This window comes from Danaus plexippus, chromosome 17, assembly GCF_018135715.1.
Source record: "Danaus plexippus chromosome 17, MEX_DaPlex, whole genome shotgun sequence".
NCBI classification, from domain to species: Eukaryota; Metazoa; Arthropoda; class Insecta; order Lepidoptera; family Nymphalidae; genus Danaus; species Danaus plexippus.
The window spans coordinates 416,179-437,108 of NC_083548.1; the positions used below are offsets into that span (position 1 = coordinate 416,179).

Consider the following 20,930-nt stretch of genomic DNA (forward strand, 5'->3'; position numbering starts at 1 on the left):
CAATTAGCAGATTAAACCGGATAAGTATTTGATAGTTTAAAAAAAAAAGGAATTCTTTGAGAATATGATGACGTTTTCAATTTATAGAATTGGTTTATAGCGACTCTGTGAAGGTACTAATATCATATAGGGCAGAATAAATGTTAATTCGTAAATATGATAAGATTTTATCAGTAACATTAGTTTCTTATTATATGCTAGCCTTATTGTGATTTTATGATAACTTCGTCACAGAAGCAACAGGTACACCTAACAGTAGCAAATCGTTTTAAAAAACTTAAATTTCTCGTTTTTATTCTCTCGTGTTGCTTTAAACTATAAGGATGATTGTGAGCAAGTGTTAATGTCTATTAATTGTAAAACATGAATGAACGTGAATGTACCACACACAGCCGGACCGCCACTACTTGAGATATGATCGAAATTTATATAAATGCTTTCATTATCTATGTATATGTCGCGCCGACAGCCTTCTCGTATCGAAAATATTCCTTTTCGTGTATTCGTTCATTATAATTGTTTTCAAATTACCCACTTCACCGATGTTAATAATTTTATTAATACATCAGGTGATTAGTTTTTTTCCAAGTACCCACAATTGTAATACAGAATTTACCATATAAAAGTCCAAGCATAATCGTACTGAACTCATTCTACATTGGTCGCTCTTAGGAGCCACAGTGGTAGAATCTCTGCTATACAATTCTTGACATTCATTGTAAGAATTTGTTAGCAATAAACAAGTATCATTTTGAGTAAAGACTATCTTTGCTTCGAAATGGAAGCCTGTCCATCGTCATCGGTACTTAACGCCCAGACTCTAAAGCCTTTTAAAGGACTAGGGTCCTGGCCAAGGTTCCACGAGGATACCCTCGCTCTCACATATATATATAGTGACAGCATTTATATAAATTCCTATATATCCCTAAGAAGTCCTAAATGTCACCATCCCTCTGCCATAAGTTGTTTTTAATATAATTGCCACGAACAGATATATCTTTACAATAGTATGATTGTATTAGTGTGTCGTGTATAAATACCGCAGTCATAAAGGTAGCGGTGACAAGTCCAGAGCACTCACTATAAATATACAGCTTCCATGTATCACGGCCACGGAACCACGATCTTTATGATATTAATGACATTACCATAATGCCCTACAACCAAAAACCGTCCCTGGAGGAGTAAGTTTAAAAGAAATCACTTTTTATAAAAATAGCATTTACGTCTTATAATTAATTACTAAAAACATATTCTAACCGTTAAAATATTTTCGTATACACTTATTCTAGCAAAATTTATAAGCAATGCTTCAAAAATCAAAGTACTGCCTGCAGATAAGATAAACATTTATATTATATTGAAAAATTTGAGAAATGCTTGTTTGGTGTGTTTGTTAGGCGTTGTTACACTGCTGTGGTGTTTGGTTTAAAAAAAAGTCACACATTTTATTTCCTCTCCACTTCAAATTCTACTATATGGAAAATAAAAGCTTTAGAATGAATCTGCCTATTAGGTACTTAACCTTTATCTGGATTCTAAAATACTCAGAACAATTCAGCACATTTATTTTAATCTACTGAACCTTCCTCTGACCAGTTAACAATGACACGGGATTTGATTTAGTTCGAATGAGATTGGTCTTAATCTGCTACTCATTTAATACAACTTACATTGCTTCTATAACACACATAGATTTAATTTCCAATGTCTTTATGAAATGTAAAATTAAAATTAATTAGTTAAATGGATGTAGAACAGCCACCGCTAAGGGTATGAGCGGTATAATTTAGTACAGCATCTAAATTATTAAATCTATTCCAATATTATCTATCAATAGAACAGGGGATATCATATCTGTTTGAATGACGCGTGTGTTGTGGCCCGACCAGACCCTTGTCATGTATAATATTTATGATTCCCGATATTGACAGCATCCAAATATAAACATGTATTAACATTATCTTTGATAACAATCGATTATTACCTGTTTCTATGAACGTGTAAAAGAGAAAATTTCTTCGACTGTTCGAAAAGATAAGCTTACTAAAATGTATACAATCCAATTAAATTACTTGCAACGTAAAATTTTGATCCGAAATCTAAATGATGTTTAGTTTTTTTAAATTCTACTTAACAAATTTATCTTTAACCGTAAATAATTTATTCTAGAAACCAGTGCACAATAAAACATGTTGGTTTTGTTACTTTTAATGTTATTTCGATTAATGAAATGAGCAATATAAACATCGATTAAACAAACAAACAATGTTTGCTTTCCGTTTTGACTGTGCTTACATATTCATTAATAATTTTATAGAATTAATAGTGGAAATTCAAGAGCGCAGTGATATATAATGTTAGCTCAATGTCTAGATACTTTTTGAAGAATATGGAATTCAAAATTGCGGATCGCTTTTGTCTTCTTTGCGTGTCGTGTGAATAAGTTGAACGTATTAACGTTTTACTGTTAAATTGTAACATGTGTTTAAATCTAGGACAAAAGTTAACTGGGAACTGCTTTTTAAAGAAACTTTATAGAAAATCAAAGAAATTACCTTCATTTTTACATTTGTAAATTTTCTTTCTGCTTACGTTAAATATTTTACCGATACAAAGCACCTATTCTTTATCTCATAGATTTTTGCGCTGTTCTGGAGCTATCTCATTCCATTCCTAAGCTCTTCTTTTGTTGTTGCTGTGTGTGTAATTGATTTCACATGTCTGCCATCGATCACGGGCTTCTCGAGAAACTTTAAATAATGTAAGAGAATATATTAAATAAAACATATAATACTATATAATAAGTTTCATATTATAAAGTATTATTATTATCAGGGAAATACTTTTTGTGTATCGACACTTGATAATAATCTATGAAGATAAGTTTACTAAGACCTTGTTTAAACTTTCTCCAAGATGATTCTGGTCTTAACATACCTTGACAAACTCCTGATCAATAAAATAATAGTTTAGGTTTTAAAACATATATTTTATTTTACTAAATTTGTAAATAAATCTCCATACAAAATATCCAGAATATACACTGCTTTAAATATTTTTAAATTGCTCTTACAGGAAATGAATATGATACATATTTGCCAAACAGATAAAATGACTACACTCGTCTATTTCGATTAAAGAATAATATGTAAAGTGATATTTTTTTTTACGAAGAAAGATTATTATAAATCTCAAGTCGACTCGTAATGCACTGTAATGTAAACATAGCATTGTGTGTCGCAGCCTTCCAGCCCCAATACTTTTCAGTTTCAGTTCAAGTCAGTGATTAAAATTCAATAAAAACAAATTCTTCTTCGCGCAAGAGTCTTTGCAGACTCGTCGTGGTCATCACGTATCAGTGATCCGTGATGCATGATGACTTTCATGGGAAGAGATAGTTGCAGTGGTTTCCCCTTGCCTTCTGCACCAGCACTTTTTTGGGGCTATTTAGACCCCAAGGCTTCCTGTAGCCTGTTCCAGCCAGTGGTATCTAAATACTCTTAGAAAGTACACATTACTCGGAAAAGATCTCATCACAGGAGTTGCCAGGTTTCGAACCCGCGCCCTCACGTATGAGAGGCGGGCCTTTTAACCTTCAGGCCACCACTGGTTTTATTTTTAATCTTGATAATCTTCTCACGTGAAATTATAAAGACACTTTACAAATTACAAAAATATTAAATTTTCTATTATAATTCATATAAAATATATAGGAATAAGATTTTTTTTTTATTTATTAAATCTTGGTAAAGTCATTATTAATATGTCGTCATTTTTCAATAACTTGTAAATTTTGTGTAGTGACCAACATATACTTCATTAAAAATTATATTATAAAGTAAGAAAATAACTATAAGAATAATTTTTCTAAACTGGGAGAAACATAGAAAAGTTACGGTTTTTTCTCAATATATAAAATATACTGTAATAAAATTATTCTATGTATTACATATCAATCTACATTTTGCGAATAAAAATGAATGAATTTCCTTGATACGTCCAAGATAAGGTACCGCGTTATCTGTAGTATTATTTTAAAATTATCCAAACACTTCAAAATTAGCCCAAATAAACCAGTCAAATAACACGCTCTTTAGTAATAAAATATTCTACAGCTCACATATTAATGATTACTCTTAACATATTTATATAATTCTATATGAGACATCTTAATAGCATTACGTAAAAGGTCATATTTATCATCTATACAATAACGTAACCTTTAATTTATAGCTATCGTGAAAATCGGATGAAATAATACTCGTTAAAAGATTAAATTATATCGAGAAATTAAAAAGGTTGAAACTAAACGTAAATTTAAACGTGTTATAAATCTGTATATAGTAATTACTATCAGGTTTTGGTAGATACACAGTTCAGAGAGGATCGAGTAGCAACTGAAATAACGTTAGTACAAATGGAGTTGGCCTCCTGTACACGCCTGCTAGATGCCTTCTACGTCGTTCGACAAATTTTGTTAGTGTCGAGAACTAAGAAATACTGAATACGACACAATATACAAAACAAGCGTTGTTTATTCAAAATTTTAATTTTTTATTTACTCCTTCATATTTTTTACCACCAAACCTAATCTTTATCTGTCTGCATCTTTATTAACATCTCCAGTGTCATCAATGATTAGAGTCTGATATAAAAATGATTATAGTAAGTTAATCACTTCCCCTTTGATATTGTATTACCTTGAACGATTACACCTTCCGTGAGCACACAGAAAGTTCCCTGTAATGGAATGTAACAAATAATACTACTGTGATGCATAACACTATTACGGTACAATATATTATCATGTCTTAGACTTTTTATATTAATTCTTCATTATAAAATTTCATATAAATAAGACAGTATTTTTAAGAAGTTCTTAATTATTGCTCATCCAAATTAATATATACTTAGGTTGTTTAAATGCTTACGAATATTATAGAATTAACAATACCACATCCAATTTTATACGTCCTCGATTCATCTGCGGTAACCGAGTGGGACGCGTGTCTACGAGGGATCAGTTCCGCAATGTGTACAGCTAGATCACTAAAACATACATAGATACATACATACACACAAAGAAATAAAAATATTAAATCCATACTGCATTGTGATTTATCCAATAACTTGCAAATACAACATATACGGCTCTAATTAATTCTCAAATGTTCTGTTTCAATAAGTAATAGAATAATAATGACGTCTAAACTATAAATTATAATAAACAAATATTTTTATTTCAGTTTCAGAACATAAAATCAGTGGTAACACTCTATCAAAAACTTGAAATTGGATAAGTCAGAACTTTCCTCATATAACTCAGGTAAATAAGCACTTTTTCGTAAAGTTTTAACCCGAATGAGGTCAATTAAGGTATAAACTCTTAGAAATAAATTGTCCAGATCATATTATAAAGGAGGGAGATTTTAAAAACGATTACGACTAATAACACGGTTATAAATATCGTGAAGCACTCCAGGTAGTCCCTTCAGCAGATACCATCCCGCGGTCCATGTTGCAAGCGGAGCGGGAATAACGCTTTTTACAGTTTCATACAATAATTATTATTACATTCAAATTCTAACTAGAGATGTTTAATAAAATGAAAACTACATTCAATGAACTTCACTATTAAAATAAATTATTTTTATGTTATTAAATCTTACGCGTATATTATTGACAGTATATATGTTAATATATTAAAAATATAACATATATTCAGACATATAAATAACTTGGTGATTTATCTGCATTGTGATAGTAGTTTATATATTTTTTTAGTTCTACCAATTAGTAAAATATTAAATTAAGATAAAAAATAATGATTATCAATAAGACTATCTGCATTAATAATGACTATACGAGTACGTGGCCTGACGGATTTATCACTGCTCTGATTAGATATGAGTGCAAAGTAATACTCGAACCGTAATGAAACTTCTGATGTATAATGAGATCTTAGACTTTCGCGAGTTTCATTCATTCAAATGAAATTAATATTTTACCGTGATCACGGTTGCTGAAAAGTAACCGAAACGTCGGGATTATGTAGTTTTCTATAAAAATAAAACACGCGTAGTATATCTGAAAAATATTAGTTTCATTTAAACTTCTGATGTATAATTGTAACAAATCTCTCTCTGTTTATCTATAACAAGTGTTTTTTATATTTTATTTCTAAATAAAACGGTGCAAAACCGATCTTAACGGTACTTAATAGTTTTAAAAGAAAATCTTTACTAGTATCTATAATTATATAACAAGTACCAGAGTTTCAAAATAGCCTAATAATTCCGAACATAAATTACCAACAAATCCTGTCTTGTATATTTATGTATATTAGGATTAGATATAATGGTATATAATCTGCCAAAATTAATTTGACAATGTTCTATTCATCACATAACAAATAGCTTCCGCTCAACACTTGGACCACGCCCTTGCCCTGAACCGGTTTTGAAACAATAATTCACCTCATAATTAGTACTCTTGGTATTCAACAAAAATGTCCACTTTTATTCAGTAATTCACGAAATTATTCTGTATTTATTACCAACCGTTTTAATCTTAACAAGGATCTGTCTTGGGTCACGGTCTTTCATTGCGAAACATTTTGAAAATAAATGCTGTATTAAAGTGAATAAATTGCACAAAGGGTGTGCAAATAAATTGTCAGATAACTTATTTGTTACTTTTTTAAATTATTTGCGTTTAAAAATACAGGAATATTTTCTTACAATTCCATTATTAAATAAAATTGGTATTATGAAACTGTCCAGAATCGTTAGAACAGTGTACCTAAAAAAATATACAATCAAAAAAGTATTACATAAGACTTGACCTTAATAAATGACTTCATGATAGCTAATATCTTATCATTTACCAATAAAAGTGAAATCTACCGAAGTGTTAACGAGTGTAAGCTGCACGAGAAATTTAAATTTAATGTTTAGGAACTAAAATTGTCATAGAAAATAAAAATTATAAATAAAATAAACTTTATTTCATTAGATAACATACAAGAATCATATTTTCTGTCTTATTCGATTAATAATTACAATTAAAATTTCAGATTACCGAAGATGTAATTGCCTGGAGCATTTTCATCTTCGGACGTAAAGTATTCCAACCAAAGTTTCTGGAAGTCGTCCCAGGAGATACCAGATTTGCCGTTGGCTGCTTTATCGAAAGCTTTCTCGGCATCCTCTTTGGACATTCCAAAAGATGCGTGGACATTGGAGAACTCATTCTTGTCAATGACACCATCACCAGTGGAATCCTGGATGAAGAAGATCGCTTTACAGTAGTGAGCCTGCCACGGTTGTGGCTCGCCGCTGTTGTTTGCAAAATCGTCCCACAAGTTAATCCATTCGTCCAGGCTAACTTCACCGTCTTTGTTTATGTCGGCTTTTTGCTGGATTCCCTCCCAAATATCACCCATGACCTTCTTGGCCTGTTTGTAAGCTTCATCACCGTCAGCCCATCCTTTTGCTTTGGCGATTTTTCCAATCATCTGTTCGAACTCTTCTTTGGTTACGGAACCGCTGCCATCCGAATCAAAGAAAATTTTAAACAGGTACGTAAGCTTCTTTTTCCTGAAGTCGGACACCATTTTGCTGATTTTTTCTTCTTCAACTTCCACAAAAAATGGCTAGATTTTTTAGCGAACAATTATATATAGGTGATTAGAAACAGTCATTATTGATAACTATAATCTTAATCGCATGGTGCGGTTGCGTGTTATCTTAGATATATTTAAGTATTTTTCGGTCACTTAAGTTTCTGCACATTTTACTTCAAAATTGCTTATAATTCAATGAAATTCTGATTATTTGAAAAGCCATCCCCAATTAGTTGCCTAAATTATGTTCAAAATGTTGTAAACTCCATTGCACAAACTTATAACGTAACTAAGACTAGCACATGTCACGGAAGCCATATGGGTGAAGGGAGCCATAGAAGTGACGTCTCGGACTGACAGATGGAGCGCATCCGTTATGAAAGAGTCCACGCCTCTGGCAAAGAGTAGAAAATGTTTGTGCCATCGGAGACGGTATTGTTTCATTGAATGTTAGTATATCAAAACATTTGTCTCTTCATATTAGACTATTTAATCTTGAATTTACATATGTCCGTCTTTTTCAGACAAGTTGCAGTATTATTTAACATGTATTTATATTTACTTATATTATTTGTTTAATTTACCAGCAAACAATTCCAGCGCTTACTTTTCAATAATAATTTATGCATATTTATGAAATGGCAAAATGAAAGAAGTTGCTTATTCACACAAGAAACATCAAAATTTCTCACATCAACTGAAAAATAATGCTATAAAAGAGAGTTGTAATGGGAGGGCGCGGGGATACGCCACTCATTCGCCAAATTGTCTGGTATTATAGAATTTTTTATCGCCTGTGCAGTGCCCTTAATGCGTTTACAGCGACCTCTCTATGAAATCAGGTGCGTTGTCTGCATTTTATGGTTTATTCGCGCGATATATATTTCTCGTTTGATGACCATAATAATTTTTAATGGAAATATGAGAGATATTTCATTCCTACTTTTTTTCTGTTTTAATTTTATTTTAAATTAAAACTATAGTCGTCGACCTAGAATGTCGTCCACCTTTTCCGCTTTGCATTCGTTGAGCTCATATGCCCAGTTTATAGCAAATAATGATTGTATATTTACGTTTTTTTCCTCATTATTATTATTATTTGCCAATAGTTTAACTACAATAAAAAAGGGATGTTAAGAACCTATATGGTAATTTAGTACAATACAGTACAGTATTTCGATAAAAACTAGAAAAAGACAAAATCTTATTAAGAGTCGTGGTTTAATAAAACTGTAGGATATTTTTTGTGTTATCGCAAATAATATTACTATATTATTTGATGATATTGATTTATAGGAAGGCCATACAATTAAAATTAACTCTTAGGATCCGAACACTTTAATACTGTTAAAACAAATTTTTGCCAAAAATCAAATCAGTTTAAATGACTAATAAATGCGTTAAAACACTTAAACAAATTTCATGTAATTTAAACTTAATATTTAAGATCAATTGATAATTAAACTAGCCCGAAAAAAATGAGAATCATAATTAAAAATCGAGTATAAGTCACTTAGAAGCTTGACTTGCCGAAGATAAAGTTTCCAGCAGCCTGAGGATCTTCGGTCACGAAGTATTCTTTCCATAATTCTTGGAACTCTGCCCAGGACACGCTGCTTTTACCTTTTGACATGCTCCTGAAAGCACTCATGGCGTCATCCTTGTTCAGACCAAAAGATGAGTAGACTGAGGAGAACTCTTCACCATCGATGGCTCCATCGCCGCTAGCATCTTCCAGTTGGAAAATAAACTTACAGTACAAGCTCTGCCACTCCAATGGAGCGGAGGGATTCTTAGCGAAATCCTCCCACATGGCTACCCATTCGTCGACAGACACTTGGCCGTCCTTATCGGCATCAGCACGACCTTGAAGTCCATCCCAGATTTTCAATAAAGTTGTCTGAACTTCCTTGTACTTGGCATCACCGGGAGCCCACCCGCGGAGTTTCGATATGTTTTGGATAGCAAGATCAAAATCTTTCTTGTCTATGGATCCGCTGCCATTTCTGTCGAAGAATGAGTTGAAGACGTGCAGGAGCTTCTTCTTTCTGAAGTCGGAAACCATTTTGTATTTTATGTATGTCTGTTACCTCAGTGACTATTTCGAGTGAGATGAGATGAGATCGCAATCTCTTTTATATCATTTTAAACGCTGCAATTATAGATAATTTTATCTCAGTTTGTTTTTTGGTAACGAGTAACTGAGTTGATGTTTGTCAACCGTTATCACTCCACTATCTGTCTGCAATGCAGCGATGTATAACTTATGATTAATCTTTGTAGAGCAATGCCTGAACAGAGGTTGTATCACTAATTTGCTTCTTATTACTTATTAGTGTCTTTATTATACAGTATGTTAATTCTATAACAATGCTCTACATTGACCTGGTCGAAGTGTAATTTTATTGATTTTATATTTATTATTCATAAATATGACCTGTATTATAGATGGAAACGCATTTACGCCATTAAAAAAAAATATGAATTAGTTGAAGCTATGAAATATTTCTTTAAATCATTATTGTATTTATTAAATTAATCGTCATCTGCCTCAAGTTCTGTCTATATATTTTTATATTTGATGTTGATTAAGGAATTTTCTTGTACTTGCGTATCAGGAACTAATATTTAACTATTTATTTAATTACATAAATTAGAGTACTGTTTAATATTCCAAATGTGCTCATTGTTAGTTTAGTGTTAAAGTGAAATGAAATTATTTTACAGAAATTTAGTGTTTGTTATATTAGTGGAGAGGGTCTGGAAGTGGCTTTTTTCAGAGAGTTATTTTTCGCTCCATACTAACTAATGTTATAATTATTTCTGTTATTTAAGAATTTTAAGCATAATAATTATTATTTGTGAATTATTGTTGACTTTTTAACCGTCTAAAATGAATAATATAATATTTGCAGATGATAAAATGTATGTATATTATAATCGTTCTTCATAGCTCCCCTTGGAATAAAGTCAAAAGCGCTCATTTTTACTTTCATCTCACATTTGTATTCTCGCTCATAACTCATCATCAACTCATCGTATAAAAGCTTAGTTTTTAACATGCGTCTTAATATAATAGGTACGCATCGTTTGTTATTCAATAATCACGAAGTAATCGGATAATTCTGAATGATTGCTTTTATTTTTTATTCCGTACGTATTCTTATAAACTGATGGTAATTGAAATTTTTAGTTAAATATCTACTGTATTGTTGATTTCATATTTATTTTTTCCTTTCTCATTTTTCGATTATTAGTCGCTCAACAGTACATTTAATAATCTTCCCAAAAGTATCAATTAAATACTTACTTTTTAAAGAAAATTTTCACCTCTTTAGTGGTTTTATAAAGAAAAACGCAATTTTCTTCATCGGTATCGTTAGAACTTTAAGGAAGTGCTAATTCAATCTAAACTGGTATGTTTTGTCCAATTAAAGAGCTTACAGTCGTATAGATTATATAACCTCATAGAAAAAATAATATCTCTTTCTAGAATAATTAATAACACCACACCACAGACAGTGATTAAACGAGCTCACATAAACATATACAACTACTAGAGAGGAGCTTGGCCTCAGGGCTTCTAAGTCGTAACGCAAAGGTTCAGCCATCAGTTGTGATGTATTAGAGAGCCGTGGATTTGGACGGCTTTCAAAGCGAATTCTTTGAGATTTTATAGAGAAAAGAATTACACATCCGTTCGACTGACTGTGTTCATTTTATTCAATAAACCATTTGACCATTTCAACAAATAAATAAGTTGCGGTGGAGTTATAAGACTTTAAATTCAAATTATTATTGTTGTTAATTGAAACAATTTTTCCAGCAACATATTTTTTGTTCAATGAAAACAACATTTATAAGAAATCATGTTAAAAAAATTGTTTAGTGAAAAAATCTAATGAAACATTTAAACGAGATGGACATAAAATATTAAATAAATATATATTTTTAATATTTCTTTTATTTAATTTTAATTTTTCCTTTCATCGGTAATAAGCTGATATAAAGAAATATCCACATACATACGTGGATAGTAACAATTACACTAAAACTATACTGTTTACAAAACAATTACATAAAATGTATAGAAATATATCATATACATATTTTATTTAGATGGAAAGTCAGAAGTCCTAGTATCTATCTCTTTCTCTCTCTCTCTATCTCTGTAGTGTCATAAGTTTTAAAATTCCAAAATATATATCCATCGTTAAGGATCATCGCAAGAGTTACCAACAGTGTGAACAAATTACAATTTCATCTCATGTCACTCAAAACTCATTATAGAAGCAATGAATTTCAAAAACCTCTCAAAATAAATACAACATCACTTCAACATATCTGTATATTTACTTAATTTTATCTCTGTACATGAAAACTCCACAGTAAATTATAGAACAATACTTAAGGAAGTCATGATAACTTTTTGTAATCAACATTACAAACGAATAATATTTGACGAGATAATATAAAATAATATTATATGATATAATTTTGGTTTGTGAGTGACACGTTCAATTTGTTACAGCCAATACTTAAATCACTTATAGCTTCTCGTTTTTTCTCTTTCTCCTTTAGATCAGAACACATTACTCGCGCTGCTTCCTTTCTGAAAAAACCTTCTTTCATCTTTTCTGTCATTGCAGTACTAGGTATCTCCTCCTTAGATAAAACTGCATTTCAACATGAATCGATGTTCAGTTACAGAAGAGAACAACATTATATAAGTAGAAACAGGCTCAAGACTCTACTTAGAGACTTTATCTGTTTCAAGTAAAATATTGTAACAATAACAAAGATCCTCACATCGACACTAAAATAATTTAGTCCGATCAATTCAAACAATCATTCAAATTCTCTCTAATTTCAATCGTAAGAATGTTCATTATATTCAGTCATTTACTCGTGTTCTGAGCCTGAAACATTAATAACGTAGAAAATTACCAGCAACGAATATTAAATATATAAGTCTCACACCATAAAACTCACCATAAAGCGATGGTAACGAGCGGCTTAAGACAGCGATGTTATTAGGTCATTAAACGCAACGGGATTATTTAATACGTACCATATTAAATGTCTAGTGCACCTAGAACCAAGAATATTGTGGAATTTTATTACACTATGAGAGTTACTTTCAGAGAATCCAGTGAGTTTATACCTTAATATCGTAGCTCAAACCTTATCTTAATTCAATAAGGTGAACTTCAAAGTAATCTACATACCTTAAATAACAAGTAAGTTACAATTCTTCCCTAAAAATCAATCGACTAGTCATAAAATTAAGATTTCGTTTAATAAAATTAACTATTAATTAGAATACACCTACATATAGTTAAATTAATAAGTTATAAATGACAGTTATCATTATCAGTTATGACAGCAGAAGGGAAAAGGTTAGATCAAGCGTTTGTTAACTATAATTTTATATCAATAATAAGATTTTAAATACCCAAGCTTCTAGACTATTTAAATAACGTGTTAAAAGTACTCTCCGTATGTAATAATATTACATATAACTAATATTATGTTATGAAATATGTTCTGAAAATCGAAAGTAATTTTTTTCAGATTCTCCAAGAATGAACCGCCTACAAAATATTCTATTAATAGATAGCAGTGAGTAGTAATAGGAAAGGATTAATAAATAACTTTTGTATATTAATATCACTTTTCCTACTGAATTCTCACAAATCTCACAATAAAATATCTAAATTGTCTTAGACACATAAAACAATTTACATACACTTTTTTTGCATTGCATAGCTTTGAAAATTATCTCAGATGAAAAAGAAAACCATATTGAAATTAATAACCTCGTCATTATATAAAGTAAACAGTTAGGGACGATCAATGAATTTATGTATGAACGCAACTATTTCAGTACATCAAACCAACCTTCTAAATAAGAAAGAAGCAAAATGTTTCGTTCATACTCAGTTAACAGAACAAACATATAAAAGCCAGGTTATATTTGTATGTTTTATGAAGTATAACATACATTTAGTTAAATGTATGCAGGAGTGTCTCTTTATGATGAACGTCATTCGTTTTATTGGTCCTTTGATGGTTACAACACGTCGCAAAAGACTTACTAATTAACAATGACGTGTATAAATAAAGATTAATATTTTAATAAACTTGTTTATTAACGAAACAAGAAGTGACGCTAACATTGTTCTATTATATATCAGTATAACTGAACGTAAAGTCCACGCTGCCCTATTTTCGTGCATCAAGTCATGGCACTTTGAATTTTATCGCTGAATGATAAACAGTGAATAAGTGTCGTGATTTAATATAAGACTCAAGTAGAGCAAAATACAAAAATATATAATATTCATAAATAAATGAACAAAAACATTAGGTACTCGGAATAAATCATAATTTTATATCATTAGTTTTCGTCGACTCATTCGGCCTAATTCTATTTGCTCATCTTATTACATATACCAAGTTATTTCTACATAGACCGTAATGTTGTATACAATTTAAGACAATATTAATTACATCTAAACCCAATAGTTTAACAATGACATAACCGGTAAATGTCACGGCTCCGACGTGATAACATCACATCACAAACATTGGGAATCGTTCCATGAATCATCCTTATCACAAAAAACATTACACGCCCTAACATATCGCACTTCGTAATTGCTTATTGTTTTACGAGCGTTTACAAAACCCTTCTGTCTACGAGTTTGGGATAATAACATCCCTTCTATTAACATTTCTATGTTTTCCGAATAAATTTCATTATGACGATAAAAAGGTTTTTCTTTTTATTGATAAAACGGAAAAGTTGATGTGAACTGTTATTTTTATTTTTAGGAAACTTCTATCGCATTGTGTATCTTCGAATATTTTTCCTCTTTTACAAATTCTATTGTTTTGTTAAGAAAATGTAAACAATTATTAACTATCGATGTGGGAAAAACTTATTTGAGAGATGTCATTTTCGTTCATACTATATATTCTTTGTATTTCCGAACTACTTTTCATAAAAAAATTAAACTGTCTGAAGTTCATTTAAATTCATTATTTAATAGTTTAAAAAAAATCCAAGTTTAGTCTTATAATGTGTAAGAAATTCTTGAAAGGGCATAAATAATATAAATGTAAATGTAGAGCAATATTTAAGAGCAACAATAGGTCCCGGGCATTTGTATAAAGCCCGGGTACTTCATGCGATCATGACGGTGAAGCCTCAATACCATAATGCAACAAAACGATGGAGAATATAATAACTTGTTTTATACTAACGCAACTACCTCGCTGGTGCTGGATGTGCCGTCTGCTTGCATTAAACTTAACTTAACATTATGTTATTCTTGGAGATCTTGTTGTTAATAGATATTAATATTTAATTTTTATATTGCGACGTTTGAATAATGTATATAAAAACTTCCCAGCATTGTTTATCAAACAAACAGCCTTGTAGTTTCCTCAGTCTCGTCTCCTCACTAATAATATCCAGTAATTTTATGAGTAAGGGTATATCCTCTACCTCATAAATATAAATGTCTGGGAGTGTTTGTTTATACATATCACAATATAATATGTATTAGTGGCTCTCATATAATCTGCTTCTATTGTCAATCCTTATTAAGCTCATCACGAGATTCGCTAGTAACCCACTAAGAGTGAAAATATCCGAAAAACCAAAATGTTATTCTGTATAATTTATAATAATTTTTATTATTATCTTTTTTCTTTTATTTCCATTAATTTGTCAATAAATAGTAAATAAAATTAAGTATAATACGAACATAAAACGGATTTCTAAAAAATATATTTTAATATTTATGAATCCACATGAGACACCTCTTAGCTTTCCATGGATTCACCGTGAGGGTGCCGGGTCCATCGCGTTGCAGGGAGAGGAGCTTCAACAGTGCCTAGGACTTGTGACCCAGGTGTAGATTTAAGGGGAATCTTTATTTTTTATAAAGAGGAAAATCATCAAATGACTCCTCTTTTCCTGAATGGGGTAGTGTAAGAATCCTACTGATTAAAAAATTCCCGTACTATCTCCTGACCTGAGCCAGGCCACAGTACACCATTGCGCTTGCACCCGCAACCCGGCTAGGAAACGGCTCTAGAGCCCCATCTGTGATGGTATGATGGCTCTTTGAGGCGATCGAGGTACGCTACGCGCCGTACGCTTGTGCCTGGTTCTGATCGGGCGACAAGCAACACTTGCTCGCCGTCCGCAGACCTGCACTTACGGTAGGTGGAGATCGTTCCCTCACGCGCCCCGCATCCTCCTTAGCCAGCATGACTGCTGCGCAGAAGGAGAAGACGGCTTCCCAGTGCCTCTACCTCCGCACGATGTCCTGAACTGAGGCCGGGTGCGAGAGGTGGCCGCCGCCGATTGCTGCTCTGAGAACACGGCGGTGCTCGACTCAAGCTAGGCACTCCGCCACCGTATGCTGCACCGTGTCCTCTGGTTGGTCGTCGCAATTTCGACACCCGGGCGTTTTCTCCATTTGAATCCGAAACAGGTACCTCCCAAAACTTCCGTGTCCGGTAAGCACCTGCATCAGGCGGAAGGTGAGGACGCCGCGCCGTGATGTTTCTCCAGCCACTCCTCAAAAAGAGGTCTTACGAATTTACAACGAACCTATTCCTAGTGAGTTCGTTATACTTGTAATGAGCTCGTAATACTTGTTGACCGCTATCCAGGAGTACCCTACTTCCCATCAGCAAACGCTTAGCAATTCCAACTGCCTCCCTGCAGATGTTGCAAGTTCGGTAGGTACCTTTATCCCATCTAACTAAATTACTCTAATCTGGGAGAGTCATCTGGAAGGCATTGAGATAAAATTTTAGCAGTGCTAGCGACCAATCATGGATTAAATTATTATTTTAAAAACCACGTATACTTAAAAAATCTACAAATCTGTCTTCCGAATTCAAGTATAATATTTATTAAAATGTTTCTTATATCTAACAATAACAATTACTCTGTCTGTAGTCAAAGTATTCATTTTTAAATGACTTCAAACAGATGTAGGTTGTATAGTGATTAAATAATCTCGGTTTTTTTTTGTAAGTAATAAAATGCCAACCAATAAATGTATGTTGCTCTGTATCTCAGCGCTTTAAATTACTTATAACATGTACGTATCTTAAACTAATCAAAAGTTTGTCTTATTTTGATATCAAACAATCAGATCAGTCTACGGCCGTTCACTGCTACACGAAGTCCCCTCCAAAGAGCGCCTTCTGTGTTTTGATGACACAGACTATACATATATATAATAATGATAAGTAAGGGTGATGTGACACCAAAAGCCTAATGTAAATATATAACGTAAATTATAATAAAAGACATAAAGTGTACTAAAATATAATGGTTTTTATTTTAATATCTGTTTCATCGCTTCCGTTAATTTTATTTATAAATTTAGATATTTGCTTTACAATCACGATTATTCGTTTTTTTTTTCTTATTATGTAATTAATACATTCACTAATTCGTTTCTTCCTATTCATTTGTTTAAAAAAATATTATGGACTGCTATCCATTTTTATTCCAGCAAAATAAAAAAATCTTTATACAATGTAGTGTTCAATATTGGTCTTGAGATAATATAATCACGACTTATCAGAAGAATTATTAATCTTTCGACGCTAAAGAAGTCAAAGTAATTTCCTTGCTTATAGCTGTTCTAGAATGTTCTACGAGCAATATTTCACAAAAATTACGTAAATCTGACTGTATTGAAGGTTTAACATTGCAAGTCTTTTCCAGCACATATAAAGCCAGGCACTTTTAATAAGGCCTTACAGTAAGGGACAGCAATGTCAGCGCTTGAAAGAGGTGAGCACGCTAGACGATTTACAAGACTTCATTGTAAAAATGAAGACCGTTGCAATGCTTTCACATAACCATATTTTTCCTCTACTAAATTACAATAACTTACTCATACTATGTAGGAAGACCTAACTTAGTCTGTGAAAAATTACATATTAATAAAAATTACTACATTTTTAAGGATATTTGTTGTAAATATCGTTTTTCAGGAGTGTTCTATAAAATCTTTAAAATTAAGACTAAATACACTCCCTAAAATCGCCGATGCTTTATATATTTCAGTAGGTACAATTCTAGTTTTATTTGAATTTAAAAACAAACATGCATTTTTACAAAATTAAAACATTTTTAAAGCGTCTTAAAATGTATTTCTTGTGTATTTCAATGTATTTCATACTTTAAAACTCAGAAGACTACTTTATTCGCACAAAGATAACACAATCGGAGTCCCAAATAATCATTAAAAAATCTTTATTATAAGCTCTCAGTACGAAATTCATAGTTAAAATTAACCTAAAATTTCGTAAACATATTACACATCAGATCAAAACATATAATTAAATAAATTATATGAACAGCTGTCCTGATGTAATCGTCAGTGAGTCAACGCAGGTGAGCTGCAGCTTGTCTCCACTTATATACCTGCTGTATGCCGTTTACTTGTGACACTAAAAAAAGACTGACATAACAGTTCAGAACATTCTGCACTTCTAGCGAGAATAAATGGTTCACATGATAGTACCAGTGAATGTAAACCAAAGTTAAACTCGATACTGTCTGTGTTTAGTTAGATCACGCAACATTATGATACGATATAATAGTAATTGTATCGTCGGTACTAATCTGTATCTTGGACCTACATGCAGATAGTTAAAACATTTTTTCTCTCCCAGTGACGCTGTCAAAGCCGCAGAGCTGGCAGCAACATACATTATAAAAAAAAAACATTTTTTGGGTATTTTCGTGTGAATAATGAATATAATATAATGAAAAACGTTAGAACCAGCTCTTGTTCTAAAAAACAAGATGTAGTACATATTCCGCAGATCTTAAACAAGAAATAAAATAAAACACATTAAAATATAATCACTGCATATAAATGATGATATGGCGCGATTACAGATAACAGTGTTATCATGTAACGCAAAACTGTACGTCGCACGAAGATAATGAATTTGCAGCAGTACTCTTCGGTATATGAATATATGAAATGATAACAAAAATTAAAAGTGAAAAGGACATCCGAAAGGCGTCGGTGGCTTAACAAACGCGAAGATAGGTATAGAGACATTTTTTGTAGATAATTATTTGATCTTCACTTTTAGTCACGGCTAATTTTATAATAAATCTTTCAACAGGTCGCAGTGTAGAAAAATATATTTTTTACAATAAATATTTATATGTTGATGATTCTTAGTATGTTTTACATAAACAGACGTATGTGATGACGTAAACAGTTTAAATGTAATAAAATATACAAGTGTTTAAAGCATCTGCTGATTGCAGCGAACCATTTAGTCTTCCTGTCGCTCTTACAAAAACTATTAAGCGCAAAAATTTACAACCTTCTATACGATCACAATTATCATTTCCTATAGAAAATCTGAAACGTTTTACATAATACTCTTGTATTGATAAGGAATAATATCGTAATGCTATTATTATGATAATGGGAATCGCAGATTATATATTTTTTTGATTCAGATAAAGCGAATATGATATAGACTAGGATCATAGTCATGGTAAAGACAGTTGCAAACCAAACTGTTGTTCATAGACGATCGTGTATGAGTCGTGTCGTCTTGAGTCTAGACTAAGCGAACCTGTCCAAGTACCTCCCGGAGTGCATTCAGCTCATTCGTCGTAAGCATTTTGATAATCGTTACAGTCGTCTTTTATGTCGGATGTTCACAATGTTTACTGCTTTTTATTGTCAACACTCCGCTTTATATTTTAAACCTGTTTTACACTGTTCTTTCCTTGCCCGTCGTCGTGTCGTCCGCTACGTTTTTTGGAATACACAAATGAGACATTGAACACTTAATCAACTTTACATATTAAGGAAAATCATATACATTATTAAATTATCACGATATAAATTGTCGTTAGTAAAGTTTTTTTTCTTCGTTCGTTTTAACAAGCGATTTTATTCGCATGTAATTCATTATGCGTTATTTTTTAGTCCACAAAATATACAGATTTTTAATTCTAGATGAATGCTTATAGTAACAGATACAACCTTAACACTGACAAGAGGCGATATTTAGCTATTGTTTGGAAAACGTTTCGAATCATTTCGAAATATTGAATTTTCAGTCCTGAACGGGAATTTCGAAATAAATTTGCGAACCTAATAAAATCACATAAACGAATGACCCCTCAGGGAACGCGATAATAAAATAACTGTCAAATAATTAAAAACACATACAATATGAAGCAGAGTGTCAGTAATTATTGTTATTAAAATATAAAAAAATATTAAAAGTTTTATTTTGAAATAACAGGAGCGACATTGCAAATAATAAAAACGAAACCAGGATATCCACCGGTCGTTATAGCGAAGTTTATGACATTTAATATAATGCACTGAGCATTTTTAACCTAAGAATAGGACTGCACACAACACGGGGAATCAAGGCTAAGGAAACGAAACGTCATATTTTTAACATAAATTCCTATTTTTGATAAGAAGCGATCAAATATTTGTACACAAAGAATCTACATACATAAAACACATTATATATATACTGAGTAACTATTACTAAGTAAGCATTACTATTACCTGAGTAATACACAATACATAAGATATTGTTCTCCATCTCTATTATTATTTTTAAAAGACTACTTTTCGTATGGAAACGAACTTGTTTTAAGTAATATAGCGTTTATATTTACTAATAGTTCTGTACCATGTGGTAGTCAAATCAATGACATACATACTGCGTATTGTTATTTATATTTTATGAAACGACATGATAATATTTGAACATTATTTATTTATTATTTTTTAATTAATTAATTCTGTGTGCTAAGTAGTAAGTTATTTAAATATACTTATGTGAAGTCAGGGACTTGTTTTATTTATACCGGGGGAGACAAATCTCCTGTGGTATAAAAGCTCCTCTCTGTACCTAACCAAATTTGGAAAGAACCTACTAGGGTTGCCTTCGAAGTAAGTTCAAAGAATTAATTGACATTAGTTCTGGACAAGCCCAAGTCTTTTAGTAGGTGGTAGAGATTTTGCTGTTATAGCTCTCGCTCTTACTTCTAGCTCGTACAGCCTATTTCTAGTGAATTCGTTAATAAGCTCGTAATACTTGTTGATCTTGGTGACCTTGTCTTTGGGGATGTTGGTTTCCCAAGGAACCGTGAGCTCTGTTACAACAACGCGCTTTAAAATTCTCGAATATAAAAATATGTCTGGTCTGTACGCCGTCGCCCAAATAGCCTCTGGGATTTTGTATTGGTTCTCATACG

At 31.8% G+C, this 20,930-nt stretch overlaps 2 protein-coding genes and 1 long non-coding RNA gene across 3 annotated transcripts; 1 reads left to right on the forward strand and 2 right to left on the reverse strand.

Annotated features, from left to right (window-relative positions):
* Positions 1 to 6,987: 6,987 nt before the first annotated feature.
* Positions 6,988 to 7,658, reverse strand: LOC116771507 (calexcitin-2-like). The gene has a single exon (XM_032663376.2). It carries the CDS (start codon positions 7,616 to 7,618, stop codon positions 7,067 to 7,069), a length of 552 nt encoding a protein of 183 aa, XP_032519267.1. The 5' UTR covers positions 7,619 to 7,658; the 3' UTR covers positions 6,988 to 7,066.
* Positions 7,659 to 8,949: 1,291 nt separating this feature from the next.
* Positions 8,950 to 9,833, reverse strand: LOC116771506 (sarcoplasmic calcium-binding proteins I, III, and IV-like). Its single transcript, XM_032663373.2, has one exon. It carries the CDS (start codon positions 9,690 to 9,692, stop codon positions 9,141 to 9,143), a length of 552 nt encoding a protein of 183 aa, XP_032519264.2. The 5' UTR covers positions 9,693 to 9,833; the 3' UTR covers positions 8,950 to 9,140.
* Positions 9,834 to 19,063: 9,230 nt separating this feature from the next.
* LOC133319331 (uncharacterized) lies at positions 19,064 to 20,520 on the forward strand. Its single transcript, XR_009752981.1, has 2 exons — positions 19,064 to 19,316; positions 19,958 to 20,520. It is a non-coding gene; the product is annotated as an uncharacterized LOC133319331 (long non-coding RNA).
* The last annotated feature ends 410 nt before the right edge of the window (positions 20,521 to 20,930 follow it).